The 21,163-nt window shown below is 42.2% G+C and overlaps 1 protein-coding gene and 1 long non-coding RNA gene across 2 annotated transcripts in view; one reads left to right on the top strand and one right to left on the bottom strand.

Annotated features, from left to right (window-relative positions):
• Positions 1–1,383: 1,383 nt before the first annotated feature.
• LOC134222841 (protein argonaute-2-like) overlaps positions 1,384–21,163 on the top strand; it is a 93,962-nt gene continuing 74,182 nt past the window's right edge. Inside the window, 2 exon segments of the mRNA XM_062701992.1 lie at positions 1,384–1,639; positions 1,770–1,872. Of these exon segments, the coding sequence (XP_062557976.1) occupies positions 1,624–1,639; positions 1,770–1,872 (119 nt within the window). The 5' untranslated portion in view covers positions 1,384–1,623.
• Positions 15,448–16,390, bottom strand: LOC134222843 (uncharacterized). The gene is made up of 2 exons (XR_009982440.1): positions 16,188–16,390; positions 15,448–16,118 (listed from the first exon to the last, which is right to left on the bottom strand). It is a non-coding gene; the product is annotated as an uncharacterized LOC134222843 (long non-coding RNA).

Below are 21,163 nucleotides of genomic sequence, written 5' to 3'. Positions count from 1 at the left end.
GGCAAAACACATATATTTTTGCCATTGCGATTTCGTAATAAAACATATATCCTATTGGAATAAATACTATGCAGCACTGCATAAGAAAATCATAACATGAAACTTATACATTTCATATCAAATGTGCATATGCATGATTAGGGTCGCCAAATATCCCGTAATAGTGAAATGTATGATCGTCATTAGAAAACAATAACGAAATTATTCACTGAAAGCATTATACACGTCCGAGTCACTGGTTCCACACGTGAATTTTCACTAGTTGAAAAACATATCACATTAACGTGTAATTCCAGTTCCACCTGTCAAATATCCAAATGTTCGATTCATTTGAACTACATAGAGGATAGAATGGAAAAACACGTTAAATCTTCGTGGATTGCTTTTGTGGGAAAAACCGTGTTTTTTTGGCGAAATCTAAACTGTAGACAATGTACGAAAATTAATAGAAACAATTTGAGGGATTTTCTAGTTTAACCATATATTATTTATTGTTGAGTGATACATTTTATCAATTTACAAGATACACTAATAAACCATTTTTGTTGTTAATATAAATTGGGCACTGTATGCTGGATCTCAAGAACTGCCCATCAGTGCTGCGGTATATCCGATTAGCTGGCATTTTATATACATTTCTCTGTACCTGTAAATTAAATCGTGCTTTATAAGTAAATACAGTCGGGATTCGCTGGTTGGGATCTTAATACTTGGGTCACTTTTTAGTTGGGCCTCCGCTGGTTGGGCCATGGCCCAACTAAAAAGCAACCGTACGTCAAAATTCAATGTAAACACGGAAAACGGGATTGGGCGTCACTGGACATCATTTGTGATGTTCAAGTCGAAATACACGTGTTCAAATGGCTGTCAGTTGGCCCAACTAAAAAACCGAATTCGTTAGTTGGGCCGAGGTCGTGGCCCAACCAGCGAATCGCGACTGTATTCAGGAAAACTATGAATTTATAGTTACCTTCACAGTAAATATATTTTGAGTCGCCATTCCGGCCAGAAAAACCACGAAGCTTAATATGTAATCTGACGCTGTTTGACAGAACAACACAGTTTTCCAGTCCCACTTCACAAAAAAGTTTAGTATAATAAACTTATAGAAAATGATGTTCAAAACACGTTAAATTGAACAGGATTGAACAGTGGTGTCGATTTAATTAAATTTCTAATGATTTTAACGTGGATCGCTAGTCAAAACGAAAAACAATAAAACATGTTAGATTCGCATGAGGATAAATCGTGAAACTAACGTGGATCATTAGTAATATTGACGGGCAATAAATCACGCTAAATCTATACGTGTCAAGGAACATTAAACAAGCATGTACATTATTTTCAGTGTAAACAAGTGCAGTCTCGGTAGTGTCACATGAAAAGGCCTATTGCACCCTGCACCTGCATGCACGTCAACGTCAATGCATTTGCAGTTTCACGTCAAGTTTTATTTTCATTCGATTGCATCAGGTCATTGAAGCTGAAGCAAAGCAAGAGTGAAATTTTACAACGCAGTTAAAAATATTCTACCGTAAAAAAAAACATTTGTATTTCGTGGCTAAATATTAAGTTTTGTGAACGACGTATTCATTTTGATTCAGGAGTGAATTTCGTATCAATATGGAAGGGAAGAAAAGTAAGTTTGCTTTTTTTTCGAGCCACAGCAAGAAACTTCTGGAAGCCATTTGTATTTATTTTTCTCATCCCAGTTTGAAAAAAATGATTCATACCGTTATCATTATCATGAAATTTCCTGTTTTTCACAGAGGGAAAGAAGAACCGCCCCGCCAGCGATTCGCAATCGGGCGGTAATCCAACCGGGTCTGCCCCCGTTCAGCATCAACAGGGCCATGGCGGAGACATGGAAAAGTGAGTAGGAAGAGGGAAATTTGATATCTTTGAAATTTTCCGTAACTGTGTTTGGAATTGGCCGATTGTTAAAATATAACCAACTCTGAATATGACAAGATGAACCAATAAGGGTTACAGGGTTACCTCTCCGGTCTTAGCCATTTGTTACCTACTATCGAACAGCCAACGAACTTTAAATAAAAACACCTTTTTCGCCATAGTGAACTTATGACGTGAAAGGGGCTAATGGGGCTACATAATGCAATTATATTTACGATTGAAAGTTTATGCGCATTCTATAGTTTACGCCAGGAATTTTGATTTCGGAATGGAAAAATGATTCGAACAGAATTTTGAATTCGTTCGAAAATATAGCTCGTTTGTAAACAAAGTTGTTTTGTTTTCTGATACAGTCATACCTCGATATAACGTAACTCAATTTTTATTTTCGTTACGTTATATCGAGGTTACGTTATATCGAAGCAATTTTTTTTACCCAAAAATTTTTATAAATCTTTTTTATCAAAAAAAATTTTAACCTAAAATCAATGTTATTCATCCACCAGGGTGTTCCAACCTTTCTTACTGAACTTTTTTTTTTTCAATTTTTTGATTTTTTTTTCTATTTGCTTATCTATTTTTTTCATTTTTTCATGTTCCTTTTTTCATTTCTGTTTTCATATTTACTTTTTATGTTAGAATATTACTATTTGAGCTGCAATATACGATGCTAACGTGGAGGCGATATACGTACATATTGTATGGGTAAGTACCTATATGTCCTCCACTTTAGCATCTTATATGACTTCATATACGATCTTGTGTTGGCTGGAATGTGTTGTGGACATTGTGTTGTCACCGGCATAGTGTCGGTATACTACCTTCTCATCAATGCTTCTCAGTGTGCCTCTTAAGACTTCATGGAGCATTGCAAAGAATATTGTAAGATTTGCGAATCGAGTCAGCTGGAACTACTTCTCACGCTTTGGCGACCAAAAGATCTTCTATATTGGTTGATTATGGCCGGTTGGTCAGAGGACTCGGACTTGCGGACTCAAAAATAGACGAAGCCACTATGATTAATCTCTAAAAACGTGCTGACTAACCGTGTAGAGAGGGGGAGCACCCAAAAGTTGACGTGGCTACGGATATTACAGACATAATCATGTCGTTTATGGGAGGCCTCCAGACCTTCAGCAAGAATTTCAAACTAGTCGTGCTGATTCTCTGCGACCAAGTTACAGTGGCTAGACAGCAGTGGAAGTCTCTGCTAATGTCTAGTAAGTAGGTGGAACGTGAGATACGCTTCCTTATTGATTAGAAGGAGTTGGTGGTGCGACTCTGTAGTAGTCCCACTGACTGAATTTCATCGGTAGGACAATCAGGGACTGGTGGGATGGGAAATTGCCATCACTAAAAAGCCGAAAATAAAAAGGAAGCGAGCCGTAAAACAGGCAGCAGAGGGGGTAGCTGCGGCAAAGAAAGAGGTGCTTGTAGAAGTAGGCTATTATGACGAAGCTACGCGGATGTCCCAAAGGCCGTGAGAGGAGAGAAAATACTCTCTGGTCAAGTAGAAGATGTCAACTGCATCTATAGGATGCAGAAGGGTGAGATGATTTTCGGGATCCTGCTCAGAAGAGTTCGGCGTACAAAACCTCGACTGTTGAGGGCCTGGTTGATGGGATTCATATCGGAGCCCTATGCCCAATTGAAGTCATCCAATGTAAGGGTTTGGATCAAATGACTGAAGCCGGTAAGCGGGTGAAAAATCCGTGTAGAGTTGAGATCCATTAGTTTACCAAAGAGCTATGTGGGCACGCATGTGATGAGCCTATATGTGTGCAAGCCAGGTAAGTCTGGCGGTAGCCAAGAAGTTGCTCGATCAGACTAAGTTGAAGGTAGGATTGATGGTATGTTACGTGATTATACACCAACCACTTGTGGTCTGCTACAAGTGCTTCGGCTACGCTCATATCTCATTTTAGAACTGAACTTCGGCAGGAAATTTCGTTTAGTACTGATTCTCAACAAAATATTTTCGGTATCTCGGCAACCGAAACGTCACTTTTACTGAGATCTCGGCAAGAATCATGTTTACTGAAACTCGGTGGTACCCACCCAGGGAAAATTCGTGGAACTGAAAATATCTCAACTTCATCGGAAGCACACGCATACTCGGAGATGTACTGAAGGATCGTGGATTCGACATCGTAGCGCTCTAGGAGATTTGTTAGAAGAGATCAATGGTGCGAAAGTTTAGAGGTAATCATACCATCTATCAGAGCAGCGGCAATACACACGATCTGGGAACAGCTTCTATAGTGATGGCCGATATGCAAAGGCGCGTGATCGGGTGGTGGCCGATTTATGAAAGAATGCGCAGGTTGAGGTTCAAAGGTCGGTTCTACAACTTTAGCATAATAAACATTCATAGCCCATACTCCGGAAGCACTGATGATGATAAGGACGCATTATACGCCAGCTGGAACGTGAGTACGACATCTGTCCAAGCCACGACTTCAAAATCATTTTAGGATATTTGAACGCTCAGGCTGACCTAGAGGATAAGTTCAGTGCCCACCGGCTGACGAACACAAACGGCCAACACAGCCTTCCGTATCGGTACACTTGGAGATCACCACTGCAGACAGAATCAAAAATCGATCATTCTGATTGATGGATGCCACTTCTCCGACATTATCGACGTCATGACATATCGTGGCGCTAACATCGACTCTGATCACTATCTGGTGTGTGTTAAACTGTGCCCAAACTTATCCGTCATCAACAATTTTTGGTACCGACGATCACCGAGGTACGACCAAGAGCGACTGAAGCAACCTGATGTCGCCTCTGCATACGTGCAGTATCTCGAGGCAGCGTTGCCTGAAGAGGGTGAGCTCGATGGGGCTCTTCTTGAAGACTGCTGGAATACAGTTAAAGCAGCCATTAACGACGCAGCGGAGAACAACGTCGGGTATGTGAAACGAAGTCACAGAAGATGCAGACAGATTCTGGAGGAGAAGGACGCAGCTCGGGCATTCCCGTAGCAAAGTACCCGGCAGAACGTGGGACGCTGTAGACGAAAGCGGAGACAGCAGACCCGCCTTTTTCAGGATAAGAAACGCCGCCTGGAAGAAGCGGAGTGCGAGGATATGAAACAGCTGTGCCATTCTCAAGAATCACGCAAGTTCTATCAGAAGCTCAACGATTTGGTGCCGCGAGCCGAGATGTACAGGGATAAGGATGGGAGCATCTTGACGGACGAACGTGTGTTGATCGAAAGGTGGAAGCAGCACTACGAGGAACATTTGAATGGCGCTGAGAGTACAGGAAGTGAAAGTCAAGGCAGCGAAGGAGATGACTACATCAGTTCCTCGGACGATGGAGGCAAGCCAGCCTTGAGGAAAGTTAGGTATGCCATCCAACACCTAAAGGCCAATAAAGCAGCTGGTACGGATGTTATCGATACTGAGCTCACCAAGATGGGCCCGGATGGGTGGAAAGTTATCAAGCCGGCTTCGTTGACGGCCCAAGCCGGGTATAACAGTCAGGGTACGATTTTCAACAGTTCCTGTCAATTTATTTGTTTCGCGGATGACATGGACACTATCGCCCGATAAATTGCAGAGGTGGCAAAACTGTACACTCGAGTGAAATGTGAAGTAATAAAAGTTGGTTTGGTGGTGAATGGGCGAAACCGAGCGCAACAGGGTCCGCCTAGGAAGCAATGCTACGATAGACGGGGATGCTTTCGAGGTGATCGATGAATTCGTTTACCTTGGATCCTTGCTAACGGATGAAAATAATGTTGGTAGTGAAATACAAAGGCGCATCATCTGTGGAAGTCCGGCCTGCTACCAACTCCAGAAGAAACTGCGGTCAAAAAAGATTCACACCCGCACCAAATGTACCATGAGCAAAACACTCATTATTCCGGTAGTAATCTACGGACATGAAACTTGGACCATGCTCGAGGAGGACTTGCAAGCACTCGGAGTATTCAAGAGACGGTTGCTTAGGACCATCTTTCAGAAGGCCAGCATTCAGAAGGTAGCTAAAGCCGGAAAAGTACGATGGGCAGGACATGTTGCAAGAATGCCGGATAGCAATCCTGCAAAGATGGTGTTTGCTCCAGATCCGGCAAGTACAAGAAGTCGTGGAGGGCAGCAAGCGAGGTGAGCTGACCAGGTACAGAACGACGGCGAGCATGGGTTGCATTCGAGGTTGGAGAGATGCGGCCTCGAATCGTGTATTGAAGGGTCAAATTGCTGATTCAGTATTTGCTATTGTAAGCTGAATGTAAGCTAAATAAACGAAAATGAATGAACCCCGACAGCCTCATTGAGAGGTTATGCCGGAGCGTGAACATTTGGAATGTGACATCTCAAAATCTTAGATTCTTCCCTCCACCCTATGTCTGTTGAGGATGGTCCTAAAGTGGCCTAGAATTGAAAAAATATTTTTATACTCAATGAATCACGTTTATAATGAAATCTGTTAAAAATTGGAGCAAAAAAAAGTTACGTTATATCGAGGTAAAAATTACGTTATATCGAGTTACGTTATATCGAGGTTACGTTATATCGAGGTTACGTTATATCGAGGTATTACTGTATTCATAAAATAATGGTAAAATTTGTTATTCTTTTGCTATTTTCTTCTACCCGGGTTTGCACTTTCGGTTCTCTGCAGTCGCAGCAGGAGTAAAATTTGATATAGCAGCAATTTCAAAGCTGTTGCACTGTCATCATGTGAGGCAGAGTATACAGCTTAAGTGCCGCTGCATCCGAAGGGATGTGGGTGGTTGCACGGAATCCTCGAGGACCTAGTCCAAGCCACAAATTCAGAAATCAAACGAATAGAGCACATATAGATGTGAAACATCATTAAATGAAAAAGAGAAATTTTCTCCTACGCGACCATGTAGCACAAGGTCGACTTCAAATCGAAGCAATTAGCACAGCAAACCAGATGGTGGACACGTTCACCACGCCTTTGGAATCTGGACGTTTTCGTGAACTGAAGGCCCTCCTAGGACTTACCGATTCAGGGTAGTTGGAGTGAACCGAGGTCTCCTTGGAAACCTAAGTTTTCCTAAAATAAACAAGTTTGCAAGTTTTTTTTCATTCCTCGTCAAACCTCCACTCAAGCTAGTTGAATAAACTATCTTTCTGCTATATCGTTTAACCGATTCAATACGGATCTTTTTTTGTCGTAGTTCAACATAAATTTTGGACATACTGCTTCAAAAACGGATACAAACCATAAAATGTAGAAATATGGGGAATTTTTTTTAAGATCTTTTAGGGCTTCCAAACCCTTCTTGAGTACAGAACTTGATGATCTACATAAACAACAAAGCGTTTTACGGGGCCTCAATCCTAATTATTAGGATTAGGCTAATATGAAGTTTGAAATGGTACTTGAGACATAATTAAACTGTCTTTATCAAATCGCAGACATACCAGAACATCAACGGTACTCCAAACTATTCTTGAGTTCAGATCTTGGAGGTCTTCAAGACCAACCGAGTGATTGATAGGGTCCTGAGCTTGTATGTTAGTTGCAGAAATCTCATGGGACATCATTACATCAGTATATAAGAAATTCAACATTCCCAGAATAGCTAGGGTACAACAAATCATTCTTGAGTTCAGATATTGGAGGTCCACAAGACCAACAGGGTGATTCATAGGTTTCAGAGCTTATGTGTTAGTTGATGAAGTCCCATTTGACTTCATTACACCAGTATAAACATAATACAACATACCCAGAATATACCCTACAAGACCAACAGCGTGGTTCATACATTTCCGAGCTTGTGTGTTAGTTGGTGAAGCCCACGGGACATCATTACACCAGCATATTATACAAATCATAACATGCCCAGAATATCTACGATACCACGAATGACCCTAGTAACCATGAAGCTATATATGCTTGTAAAAAACACAGCCCTAAAAGTTGACTTAAAGTGGAAAAGGGCAATTATAAGATCGAATTAATGGCTCATTACTTTGACATGTTGAAATAAAGCATCAGTAATGCATCGCGGCATTTGTAATGCTGATTTAGAGTATCATTGTCTGACAGTTGGTGAATAAATGCAACTTCGCATCGTTAAAACTGATCTAATGCAATTAGCATTTAGCATGCCGATTTGTGATTGATAAATGTGCAATATTGTAATGCTTGGTGTTACTTGGGGAGCTATTCCAACTCATAAAAATAGTTGAGATATCGAAGATTTTCATGTTGATCTTTTTGAATACTAGGATCTGTACTCAAGGACAGTTTGGAACTCATAAAACTAGTAGGGACATCAAGGATCTTCATGTTGGTCGATTGGAATATTAAGATCTGTATTCAAGGGTAGTTCGGAGAGTCGTAGATGTCGAGCGAAGTATGTAGTGTGTCTGTAATTAGGTACCGTTATGAGGTACCGTGGAGCTATTCCAGCTCATAAAAATAGTGGGGATATCCAAGATGTTTTTGTTAATCCATTTGAATATTAGGATCAGAGCTCAAAGACAGTTTGGAGTGTCGTAGAAACTTAACGAATTCTGTAATGTGTCTAAAATGGTATTACGAGATACCGAGGGGCTATTCCAATTCATAAAACTAGTAAGCACATCAAAGATCTTCATGTTGATCGATTTGAATATTAAGATCTGTACTCAAGGATAGTTTGGAGTGTCGTAGATATTGATCGAATTCTGTGGTGTTTCTGTAATTATGTTACGAGGTACCTTGGAGCTATTCAAACTCATAAAACTAGTAAGGACATCGAAGATCTTCATGTTGATCGATTTGAATATTAAGATCTGTACTCAAGGATAGTTTGAAGTGTCGTAGATATTAATTGAATTATGTGGGGTGTCTGTAATTGTGTTACGAGGTACATTGGAGCTGTTCCAACTCATAAAACTAGAAAGGACATCAAAGATCTTCATGTTGATCTATTTGAATATTAAGATCTCTACTCAAGGACGGTTTGGAGTGTCGTAAATATAGATCGAATTCTGTGCTGTGTCTGTAATGGTGTTACGAGGTACCTTGGAGCTATTCCAACTCATAAAACTAGTAACGACATCAAAAATCTTCATGTTGATCGATTTGAATATTAAGATCTATACTCAAGGACAGTTTGGAGAGTCGTAGATGTCGAGTGAAGTCTGTAATGTGTCTGTAATGGTGTTACGAGGTACTGTGGAGCTATTCTAACTCATAAAAATAGTGAGGACATCGTAGATCTTCTTGTTGATCGATTTGAATATTAAGATCTCAAAAAATCACATCCCGCGTGCGCGTTTGTTTACTTTATCATTGTAGATTTTTTCCGGAAAATTACCGAATCTAGGTCGTATAAATTAATTATCAGGTGTACAACGACACGGTCGAGTGCTTTGCAGTGTCCCGGCGTTATTGAATCACCATAAAACCCGTTTTTTCAACGCGGACATTGTTTATATCAGTCTCCCGCCGCTGCTGAAACCGTACAGTGAAATGTTTGACATTTTTTCCCCTACAAAAGTGAAGCGTATATAGCAAGTTATAGTAGCGCAAACTAGCATCTTGCAAAGCGGGCTGCCCACGATGGAGTGGGCTCCGGATCCTTTTCCGCCCATTGGGGATCCAGGAGGCGGATCAACGACGGTCTTCTTCGACAATGATTACGCCGGAGCATTACTACCAGCATACATGGACAAGGATGGAACAAAAGGGCCCATTCAAGTACTCCGCATGCAAGCCGTTGAAGGAATACTGCCAAAGGACCCTTTCGTCATTCGCAAAACAATCGAGAAATGTGTGGGCACAAAAATAGATGGTGCTTTTCCCGAAGGCAAGCAAGGTACCACCTATGCTTTGAAGATTCGTAGTACAAACCAAGTTAAACAGCTGTTGAGTCTGACGACTTTGATCGACGGTACCAATGTTAAAGTCAGTGAACACCCAACTCTAAATATCAGTCGGTGCGTAGTGAACTGTAGGGAGGTAATTGATATCGCCGACGATATTCTAAAGGAAGAACTGGCAGATCAGGGTATTCGCGATATTCGGCGTATTACTAAACGAATGGGAAACACGAGAACGAACACACCCACTCTAATTCTGACGATTGCAGGTACTATTATCCCACCGCATATCGATTTCGGCTACATTCGATGTAAGACGCGCCCTTACTACCCGGCTCCAATGCAATGCTACAATTGCTGGAGTTTCGGGCATACTAGTAAGCGATGTCAGGAAACACGTCCAATCTGTGGAACTTGCTCAAAAGACCACGATATCGATAAAGACAGCCCATGCGGATTAGAAAATTACTGCAAGCGGTGCGACAGGCATAGTCACTCACTTTCAAGCCGAAAATGCCCAGTGTATTGCCAAGAAAACGAAATCCAGAAAATTCGTGTTAACCGTGGCATCTCGTACCTAGCAGCTAGACGGCAAAAAAACAGGCGAACAGCCAGAATACCTTTTCGAGAATCACCACCGCAGGTAAGGACCAGCAGATCGCAGACCTCTCTTCCAAGATGAACCTTCTTCAAAGGGAGATGGCGAAGAAAAACATACAAATAGAGCTTCTTGAATCTACTCTAGGAAGCAATTGTGAACAGTCTGACAGAAGCATAATGGTCGCCGAGCTTTCACAAAAAGTTGATGCAATGACCTTAAAAATGAAGCAGAAGGATGAACGAATTCGTACCGTTGAAGCAGAGGCTCAAAGTAGTTCCCGCATGGAAATGGTCCGCAAACACGGTACAATTGAAGATTTAGTAGCAAAAGTTGCTAATCTCGAATGTCAACTTCAAATAAAAGAAAGGGAGGTCTACACCTTCCAAAGCCTTTTCCAGAAATCAAGCGCTTCAGGAGCAACAAAGCAAAGCCAGAACCAAACGAAAACGAAAAATAATGACAACATGAAGAAACAGAAAGATAATGAATGGAAGGAAACTCCCATGTATCTAAGCGACACCAGCCCAATCGCATCCCACCAATCCTCGGTGGAGAAAACCCCTAAAAGAGATCATTCCGAGACGGACTCCGATGATACATACGGCAGGCCTAAACATAAGCTTTCCACCCCAAATTGCAATAGTAGTGCGAACATATCTTCGCCAAACGGCGATGGAAGCATGTCAGAATAGCTTCGAACACCGTCCAGTACTCCTTTGACTACAGCAGAGATCAGCAATGTGAGAAAAAATGTATCTCAAACGCCCACTTAACTGGCAGCCAGCAACAGAGTAGACACGCCAGAATGACCGATTATCAAATTCACCAAATCCTCCTCGAAACGACGCGGTAGACAAGCCATCTTTATGCAATGCTACAGAACCACCAATAAAAGACCTCGTGGGACTAAACTATCCTACATCCAACAATGAAGCATCTCACGCTTACATCTCCAATGCCGTCGAATGTCAATCTCTTCGCTATGGACCCGCCGCGGTCCGTGTTTCCAGTTGCTCTTCTGCTCGTGGCCCCGCATTTTCAGGCAACCAAAGTCATCGCGCGAATACTGGAACATCACACACATCGCCATCCGTCGGCCCCGCGAAACAATCTAGGCTCGTTCTGCAATGGAATATAAACGGTTTTCATAATAACATCAGTGACCTAGAATACCTCATCCATGACAATCCACCTGTCGTCCTAGCAATACAAGAAGTCCACCGCACCTGCGTAGACAAGATGAATCGGATGTTAGGAGGAAGATACACTTGGGTGTACAGAATCAACACAAATATATATCATTCGGTTGCGATTGGAGTTCTGGAATCGATCCCTTTCTCCACAATACAAGTAAACACCGATCTCCCCATAATCGCCGTTAAGTTAGAATACCCGTTCCCTGTGTCAATCGTCTGTGCTTACCTTCCATGCGGAAACTTACCGGACTTGAAGAACCAACTTCTTGGAATTTTGAATCCTATACCAGACCCGATATTGATGCTTGGGGACACAAACGGACACCACATCGCGTGGGGCAGTCCCAGTACTAATGCACGAGGTTTCACCCTTATGGAAGTTGCGGAAACACTGGACCTAATACCACTCAACGATGGATCTATCACCTTTACAAGCGGTCAACACGAGACAACTGTGGATGTCTCCCTAGCCAGTTCTAGGATTGTAAGTCGGCTACTTTGGAATGTAGACGAAGATCCACACGGCAGCGACCACCATCCAATATCGATATCCCTCCACGAACAACCACCAGAAACATCACGCCGCCCACGATGGCTATATGAACAAGCGGATTGGGCCTCTTTTCAAACAAACATTGACGGGTCTCTAGCCACATCCGAACAAGACAATATGTCCTGCTTTGTAAAAGCAATCCATCAGGCAGCCGTCGCTTCCATCCCGAAATCCAGTCCTACTCCGGGCAGAAGACCTCTTCACTGGTGGTCACCAATAACAAAACAAGCAACCAAGGCCAGGAGAAAAGCCCTTCGGGCCATGAAACGTATTCCCGATAACCACCCCAAGAAAGAGGCAGCTAAAGCACATTACAGAGCAATGCGGAATGAATGCCGACAAGTGATACGCGATGCTAAAAGCGAAAGCTGGGAGAACTTTTTAGATGGGATTAACTCTAACCAATCATCATCCGAATTATGGAACAGAGTAAACGCACTTAGCGGAAAACGAAAAACCCGAGGCATAGCTCTACATCACAATGGTATCCTCACTAGAGAGCCCTCTGTTATTGCCCATGTGCTTGGTAATTATTTCGCCACCATTTCTGCTTTCGACCAGTATAGCTGTGCATTCAAGAAACACAAAGATTCATCAACCAACACTCTTGATAAACTGTACATTCCGGAAGATACAACATACCAACCAATCAACGAGCCGTTCCGTTTGTTCGAACTAGAATTGGCCCTCATCAAATGTAAAGGAAATTCGGCAGGGGCCGACGATATAGGGTACGTCTCACTCCGTCCGGTAAAACAACCCTCCTGCGTGTGCTGAACAATGAATGGTCTAATAACACGTTGCCACATGATTGGAATCACAGTCTTATTATTCCCGTTCCAAAGCATGGCTGTGCCGTAAAAACACCTGCAGATTTCCGACCAATCTCTTTGACATGCTGCATAAGCAAAGTCATGGAAAGGATGGTGAACCGCCGATTAATCCATTTTCTGGAATCCAACGACCACCTCGACCACCGGCAGCATGCCTTCCGCCCAGGACATGGTACAGGTACCTATTTTTCGACCCTAGCGCAAGTGCTTCAGGATGCCAAAATGAAGGAACAGCATGTTGAGTTAGCCACATTAGACCTAGCGAGAGCCTATAATAGGGCGTGGACCCCAGGTGTAATCAATCAGCTCTCAAACTGGGGTTTATCCGGACATGTGCTTCATTTCCTTCGAAATTTTCTTCGTAACAGAACTTTCCAGGTGTGTATTGGCAACTATCGTTCGAACACTTTCCCAGAAGAAACAGGCGTGCCGCAAGGCTCCGTAATTGCTGTGACTATCTTCCTGATAGCAATGAACGGAGTTTTTATGAACCTCCCGAAAGAGATTTATATTTTCGTGTATGCGGACGATATATTACTCATAGTGGCTGGCTACACGGAGAAGGCTCTTCGCCGAAAACTACAAGCATCTGTAAACGCTGTTACCAAGTGGGCGGACAAAGCAGGATTTCAACTATCAGCTCAAAAAAGCGCTATAATGCATATTTGCACATCACGTCATCGGCCAATTCGTTCTGTGGTGCTCGCCAACGGACAAGCAATCCCAATGAAAAACTCTGTTCGGGTACTGGGAATTCATCTAGATCGTCATTTAAGGTGATTATACAATCAAGCCTTGTGGTGAATTTCAAATTCACCACACGGTTTTCTACTCCTATTATCAAAAGTTCAAAACCAGCGTAATATGTTTTGTACCATGCTGAAATTAAAGTCGATTGCTTAGCATGAGTAATCAAACGATATACAGATGTTGTGATTCCCATGGGCGTTGTTGTTCTCTCAATTCGTGCTCTTGAAAAATCACTAGAAAAAGCACGTGGTTTCCAAGATGGCCGATTTGTGGCTTTGTTGTATAACCACCTTAAATCTTATCAAACACTTCAAGGAGATCAAGAAAAGTTGTCAAACCAGGATAAACCTTCTACGTACAATATCAAAACGTCATCAGACAAGTAACCGTACCACCCGCCTCCACGTAGCGGAAGCAATTATTAACAGTAGGCTACTCTTCGGTATAGAATTCACATGTACATCAATTGACGCAATGATCTCCATACTTGCTCCCGTTTACAATCAATCTATTCGCATTACTTCCGGTCTACTGCCGTCAACGCCTGCCGATGCGGCGTGTATAGAAAGCGGTAAACTGCCGTTCCAACATGTCGTCGAAGAAACCGTCTGCAAAAGAACAATCAGTTTCCTAGAGAAAACTGCACCTTCCAATGAAAGAGTCTTTCTCCTCGATGAGACGAACCGACTCCTACAGAAACACGTCAACCAAGTGCTCCCGCCAGTGGCCGGGGTCTATTGGAATGGAGCCAGGTGTTGGAACTTCAAGCGAGGTAATGAAGTTGGAAACAACTATTAAAAACAAATTTCGAGCGGGAGACAACTCACCTGCACTTACAAAATCTGTAACTGAATTACTCCGGACCAAATATCTACATACATCGATACACAGATGGATCTAAGACTCATAATCGAGTAGGTATCGGCACAGATAACAGATATTGAAGCTAGAACAAATTTTATTGAAAATCCTGTGTAAACTTTTGAATTGATATACGTTGGCACACTTCTGCCATCTACTCAACTGATTGCGGCAGTACATAAGGATGCAGCTGATTAACAACCGTCGAACGCTGCCAATGCATTTGACAGCCGCATTTGGGCTGCGTTTTCAATAACAATGATCCTTGCGCCATCTCCAATCGATTGCCAAACGCGGTCCCAATTTAAAATACATTTGAATTAACGGTTGCGGATGTTTACACACGTATCGGATGCCAGCCTCATTATCTGTTATCTGTGGTATCGGCATTAGCGACACTGATATCAGTCGATCTTTGCGCCTTCCGGATCCGTGCTCCATCTTTTCAGCAGAGGCCGCAGCAATTCTCATCGCCTGTACAATTCCATCGCCAAAACCCATTCTCGTGCTCGTGCTCACAATGGGTGGATCCAAAAAAAACAACGCAATCAAAAAATTTGTCGCGTCTCAGAACTGTGCACACAAGAGTATCCCATAGCATGGGAAATGAAAGACCTTTCCTCAAAACTTGTCCAGCCTGCAATGTGTCATACTCAGTGGAGCATTTTATCATCGACTGCCCCCAACATCAGGCAGCACGCACGTTAAATGGCATAACCGACAATATCCGTTGCGCTCTGTTAGAGATCCTTATTGCTGGGGACTTTCGTCTGCCCTTGCCGTGACCTCAGGGTCGTTTATTTGCTCTGAAGAGGAATTGGAGGATTTTTGGCGGAATAACTTCCCTTAAACAAAGAGTCTGAGTGGATCAATCAATTTACCAGAGAACAACGAAAATGGATTTGGCTATCGTATTCAAAAAAAATAAGAAAGTTGTAAATTTCATTTCTTAATCAATAGTTTCAAATTTAATCATCTCATTAGTTGAAAATCATTCACATTTGGGTTCATAGGAAAGTGAAGGAAAGGGTACTTTACCGTAATTCCGACCACATGTTGCTGGCTAGTTCCGGTCTGTTGTTTGGCTGGGACCTGACCGAACGAGGCGTCGTACGGGCTGCGGCTCCCATGCTGCCGGGATCTTCGGACACAGTTAGTTTATTCGTCCACCGTCCTGCGCTTGATTTCTGCTTGAGGCCGAGTACGAGATAGGACACGTGGTTTCCGTCAACGGGGACGTGGAGATCTGGCTCGTCGGTGATAGCGGCACAGCTCATCGAAATGTTGGACCCACGGAATACGTTCACTACCGGGCAGGGAAAACGGGAACGGGCGGCTCCGGATGATACACTAGCCACCTGGGCAATTGAATTCGGCACGCCAATCAAGAAAATGACTAAAGATGGCGGATGCCAGATGGTTTTCTCTTTTCAGCGGGTTGGCGTGTCACTCTATTCCGGTGAGTCGGCTGTTTGCCCGATACGGCAGATTTCCACTTTCCTCGCCAGCTGGTTTGCACTATACGGCTGATTCACACTTACTTCACCGAGAAATTTGCACCATCCGCTCAGCAGGTCAAAGATAGCACACCGGGAGCGACAGTTTGGTTCACTGGTAGGGTAAAAAAAGAAACGGGGTAAAGCACGCGCACACAATCGACTTTTCGCTGTCGTGGTTCACCTGGAAGAGAGCTTGTTTGTCCGATGACAAACAGTTTTATCTCTTTTTTCCGTTCAATCGTTTCGGCGCCTTCGGTGACTGGGCCGATGGAGATGACAGTTGCAAACAACTGTGGCTTTCTGGGGGTCGCGCATAGGCGACGTACGGTTTATGTTCGAAAGGGATTAGGTGGATACAGGGATGTTTCCAATTTTCATTTTAGGTTTTATTTTTGTAGTTTAATTCGATTCCTTCAAGTTCATTTCTAGCTTTAATATTTTAGGTAATAGTTTATGTAAATAGTAGAATTTTTATGAATAATAAATTATGTATAGTAAATTTAGGTAAATTTTTAATGTAAGCAATTTGGCAGGTTACAGCTCTCGGCAACGATCCAAGTAGTATCGCAAGGCTTATGGATTACCTGAAAGACATTAATCTCTACGAACACATTTAACTGGTCTTGGCCATACTGTGGGCCAAACATCGACATCGATTATGGAACATTTCGGAAAACAACACTCATCTTCGCAACCACTCCAAGACGAACCAACAGATGTATATGATACTTATGTCGAATTCGTTTTTAAACCTGGGTCAGTGCCAACCCGAACCCTGAATAAAAAAACATTTTCTTTCCATCTGTCATTGGATATGTTGGTGTGCGTAGCATCGTTTTTGTTTTGATTTGAAACATATGATCCAGGACATCCAGTGCACTGGCAGTGCGTTGGCCTTGACTAATCAGATCATGATAAATAAATATGTTTAAGTGCGTGAACTGATTTTTGCGGATAGTGGAATTTAATTTTGGGTGGATATAAATAGGGGACCTACTCCGGGAAATCATCTTATGGCTTCTATATTCATCCCATTAAAAACAAAGCAATGGAAAGGAATTTAGATTGCTTATTTTTTCGCGATTTTTTTTGTTGATGTTGACAAAAAAAGGCGACGAAATTGGTGCTGTATTTCTTTGTTTCCCGATGAGATGATTATATGTTCAGTGAGATGGAGATCGGAACAGTTCCCCTATTCAATTATATTCAATAATCCCGTGCACATTTTTATACCAAGAATTCCGTATAGAATTCATGTCAAAGAGATTTTTCATTCTACAAAAATTCATCTATTTTTGCTAAAGTTTTCGGAGAACACTCAGAGGCATGTAATAAAAATTCTCCAGGATTCGCTATTTTTTTTTTCCTCGTTACCTCTCCTGATAAAGGTAGCCTCAAACCTCAGGAAAATTTTCTACCAGATTTCTAGCCCCGTGCATTTTTAATTTTCAAGAATCTCCCGGAGGAATTTCTCAAGGTACTTCCGGGGGAATTTATGTACGAACCTTGCTGAGCAATTCCTGTAGGAAACTTCGAGTTAGTTCCTGTATTTCAGAAGGATTTCCTGAAGGAATTATATTGTAGGAATTTTCAAATTAATTCCTGGAGCAACTTCCAGAAAAAAATCCAGGATCAGTCTTCAAAGATCTTCCTAGAAGAATTCCCAAAGGAATTCATCCTGAAAGGATACCTTGGAAAAAATATGGAGGAATGGCTGAAAGATATCGCCAACAATTCAAGAAATAATTACTGAAAGAATTTCTGGCAGTAATTTCTTTCAGGATTCCCGAAGAAAATTCTGAAACGCACGAAAGAGTTTTTGGAAGAATTAAAAAAAAAGAATTTCTGAAGTTATTTCTGCATAAGAAATAATTCTATTCGGTATTCCTCAAATATATTTTTCTGACAATTCTTAGCGGATTTTGCGAACGGGTTTCAAGATGAATTTCCAAACTACATAATTCCATCCACCGACCTAAAATAATTCCCTAACAATTATTAAAAAAAATTAATCTAGACAACAGTACCAGATTAATTTCATTTAAAACTACAATAACAAATATCACAAAATTCCCGAAAAAAAAAGATTTTCAACGCGCATTTCATTTTAATAAACAGACAGCTTCGTTTCTTCCTTCTGCTTGTTTATTCCACCCAGTCCCACCCACCCACGTGGTTTTGACAGTAGAAGTACAGTTGTATTGGTGAACCCGGTGCGAAACCGTGAAACAACACAGTGCGAACCCGACAGCTTTGGGGTTGGAACTAGTGCGAACCTAGTTCCAACCTGAGCGAATAAAAAAACACTTTGACAGCACTTAGGTTGGAACTGGTTCCAACCTAGGTTGGAACTTTTTAAAAACGAATTCGACATTAGATAATAAGTTGGCATAAATCCCTGTACTCTTTTACTGCCCGGGGGGCTTGTCGCCGGAGGTGAACCAGTCTCCGGCTGAAAATCTCCCAAATATAGATAATAAAAAAAAATATATTAAGATCTGAATTCAAGGACGGTTTGGAGTATCGTATTGAAAAAGATCTGTTATACCGCTGGACAGGCGCAGAATTTTATCATCAAGCATTTCAATTTCAATTATTTAACAAGAATATGATAAAGTATGGTGTTGATACCTAAGAACATCAAAATTACAACTCAAGGATAGTTTGGATGCTCTAGATCGTTGTAGTGGCCGTAACCTGACCTGTGCAATATTTTTTTCTGGATGGAGCAGTTATTTTTGAACATTTTTGCTGAAGAAAGCTATGCTCTATCTCTCAAAACTGATTTTTGACAGCTGATTTTCGTCTTGGGTCATCTATGACCCATCCGTATCCATCTCCAGCTACACATTTTAATTCGAATACTTGATCTTCAAGTTCAAGGTAAAACTATTCAATAATCCTAAAAAGTCCTCCTGCAAAGCTCAATCTCAATCTTTTCCGTATTCCTTATTTTTTTTTATTAAACTATCAGCCCCTCCTAGCCGTAAGCTTCGTCAATCCGCATAATCAAAAAAAATCTTCTCTTAGCACATTTCCGCCAACTACTGATTCTATATTCTTCGTCATCTTCCTTCTCCTGCTCATCTGGAGTACATGGCACTCTGTAGTACGATGATGCTCACCATTGCTGTACTCGCGTCAAATGGCTTACATCTAACACATACTGCCTCCCATTGTAGTGCGCGGCAGCCATCACCGCACCACATTTTGTGATTTTTGCTTCATTGCCGATGAAACTGACTTTCATACCCGCTCTCGCAACACGGTTCACAGAGAACAAATTACAGCTGAGATTGGGTACGAACAGCACATTTTTCGCTTCACATTTCTTTCTGACGTTTCCAACAGCTGAGTATACTACAGTCGCGATTCGCTGGTTGGGCCACGACCTCGGCCCAACTAACGAATTCGGTTTTTTAGTTGGGCCAACTGACAGCCATTTGAACACGTGTATTTCGACTTGAACATCACAAATGATGTCCAGTGACGCCCAATCCCGTTTTCCGTGTTTACATTGAATTTTGACGTACGGTTGCTTTTTAGTTGGGCCATGGCCCAACCAGCGGAGGCCCAACTAAAAAGTGACCCAAGTATTAAGATCCCAACCAGCGAATCCCGACTGTACTACATCGCCACAGTATTCCGCTAACAACTTTTCACCGCTTGCTACTGATATTTCCACCGGTCGCTCCAGACGCCGCATCGTGCTGAAGTACTTTCGGTCGTTTACCATGTGGTCCGTCGCTCCAGAGTCTAAGAACCACTGCATTTTCACAATTTCTTCTTTTTCTTCTTTTGATGCCAGGAATGCCACATCCACACGATCCGACGAACGATTTTCTTCAACAGCTATGTCCGCTCTACGATGCTGGATTTTTCTGGTGTATTTATTTCTACCGTAATCACAATCACTCGGATCTGATCCCATAGACATATTCACATGGCATTCGGCTTGTTTGTGCCCAACTTTACCGCACCGAAAACACTTATACTTCCTCCAGCATTGTCTGCTAAACATGGCAACACCCTTATCATCGCCCCCAGGGGCCAGTAGATTTCTTCGTTTTATATCCACATCGATTAAACGCTTCTTTACAAACGCCATTGTAACACCGGTCGGAAGTGTTTCGATTGCAGTAACTACTGAATCAAACGACGGTGGCAGTGTCAACAATAAATGACAAACCGCGTCGGAGTCTTCTCCCGAATCAACCGATCAAACTTCAGCAGGTGTTCCGACAAACTATCACTCGCATCCTCCACATACTTTAATGTGAGGAGCTGCTTCCGGATAAATAATTGTCCGGCAACACCGCGACGCTCAAACACCGCTTTTAACGTGTCCCATATTTTCTTCGGTGTCACACAGTCTTTCACAAGTTCAAGCTGGCTGTCAGCAATCGCCTGAATTATCACAGCTTTACACTTTTTCTCCGCGGCTCTTCGTTCCACCATTTTCTTTTTCTTCTCCGACTTTACACTAGCGGAATCGTCCGCCACCAATTTAAACTCGTCGATCTCACTCATCTCCCGGTGGAGACAATCCAGCAGATCGAAAGTGTCGAGAATGGTTTCCATCCGGAACCTCCAGTTGTGGAAGCCGGATCCGTCGAACGCGGCGATTTTCACTTTATCGTCCATACCTGGGCCAATAACCTGTTGGAGAGCGCGCAACAGTGGACAACAAACGTACAGCGGACCGATAAAGCGAAGCGGGAACGTCGGAACGGAAGAAAGAAAACAACCACTCAGTTGGACTTTACACGAACGAATAACGATTCTGATTTATTTACATTTTCTATAAACAATAATAACTTCCACGCTCATTTTTTTCTACTCAATAGTGAGTAGTTTTGTATAGACCAGTGCATGATGACGTAGGTTGACAGTTCACAGAGCTTGTTTACAGGGACTTAGTCTCTGGAGCAGCTTCCGGAAAAACTGTTTTGCGATTAATTAAGAATATTGATGTCTGCTGTGATTGATTTATGGTAGGACTCAAAGCATATTACTAGAATATTCGGATCAAAATGATTTTGAACGAAAATTACGGATTTTCATTTCGAGCTGATCGATTTTAATTCTAACACCTTGTAAACAAGCTCTGTGAACTGGCAAATAGTTGAGGTTATGTCAAGATCTTGCATTGGTCTA

This window comes from Armigeres subalbatus, chromosome 3 (assembly GCF_024139115.2).
Source record: "Armigeres subalbatus isolate Guangzhou_Male chromosome 3, GZ_Asu_2, whole genome shotgun sequence".
NCBI classification, from domain to species: Eukaryota; Metazoa; Arthropoda; class Insecta; order Diptera; family Culicidae; genus Armigeres; species Armigeres subalbatus.
The sequence above is the reverse complement of the archived record's forward strand: the minus strand, read 5'-3'. Positions and strand labels throughout refer to the sequence as shown.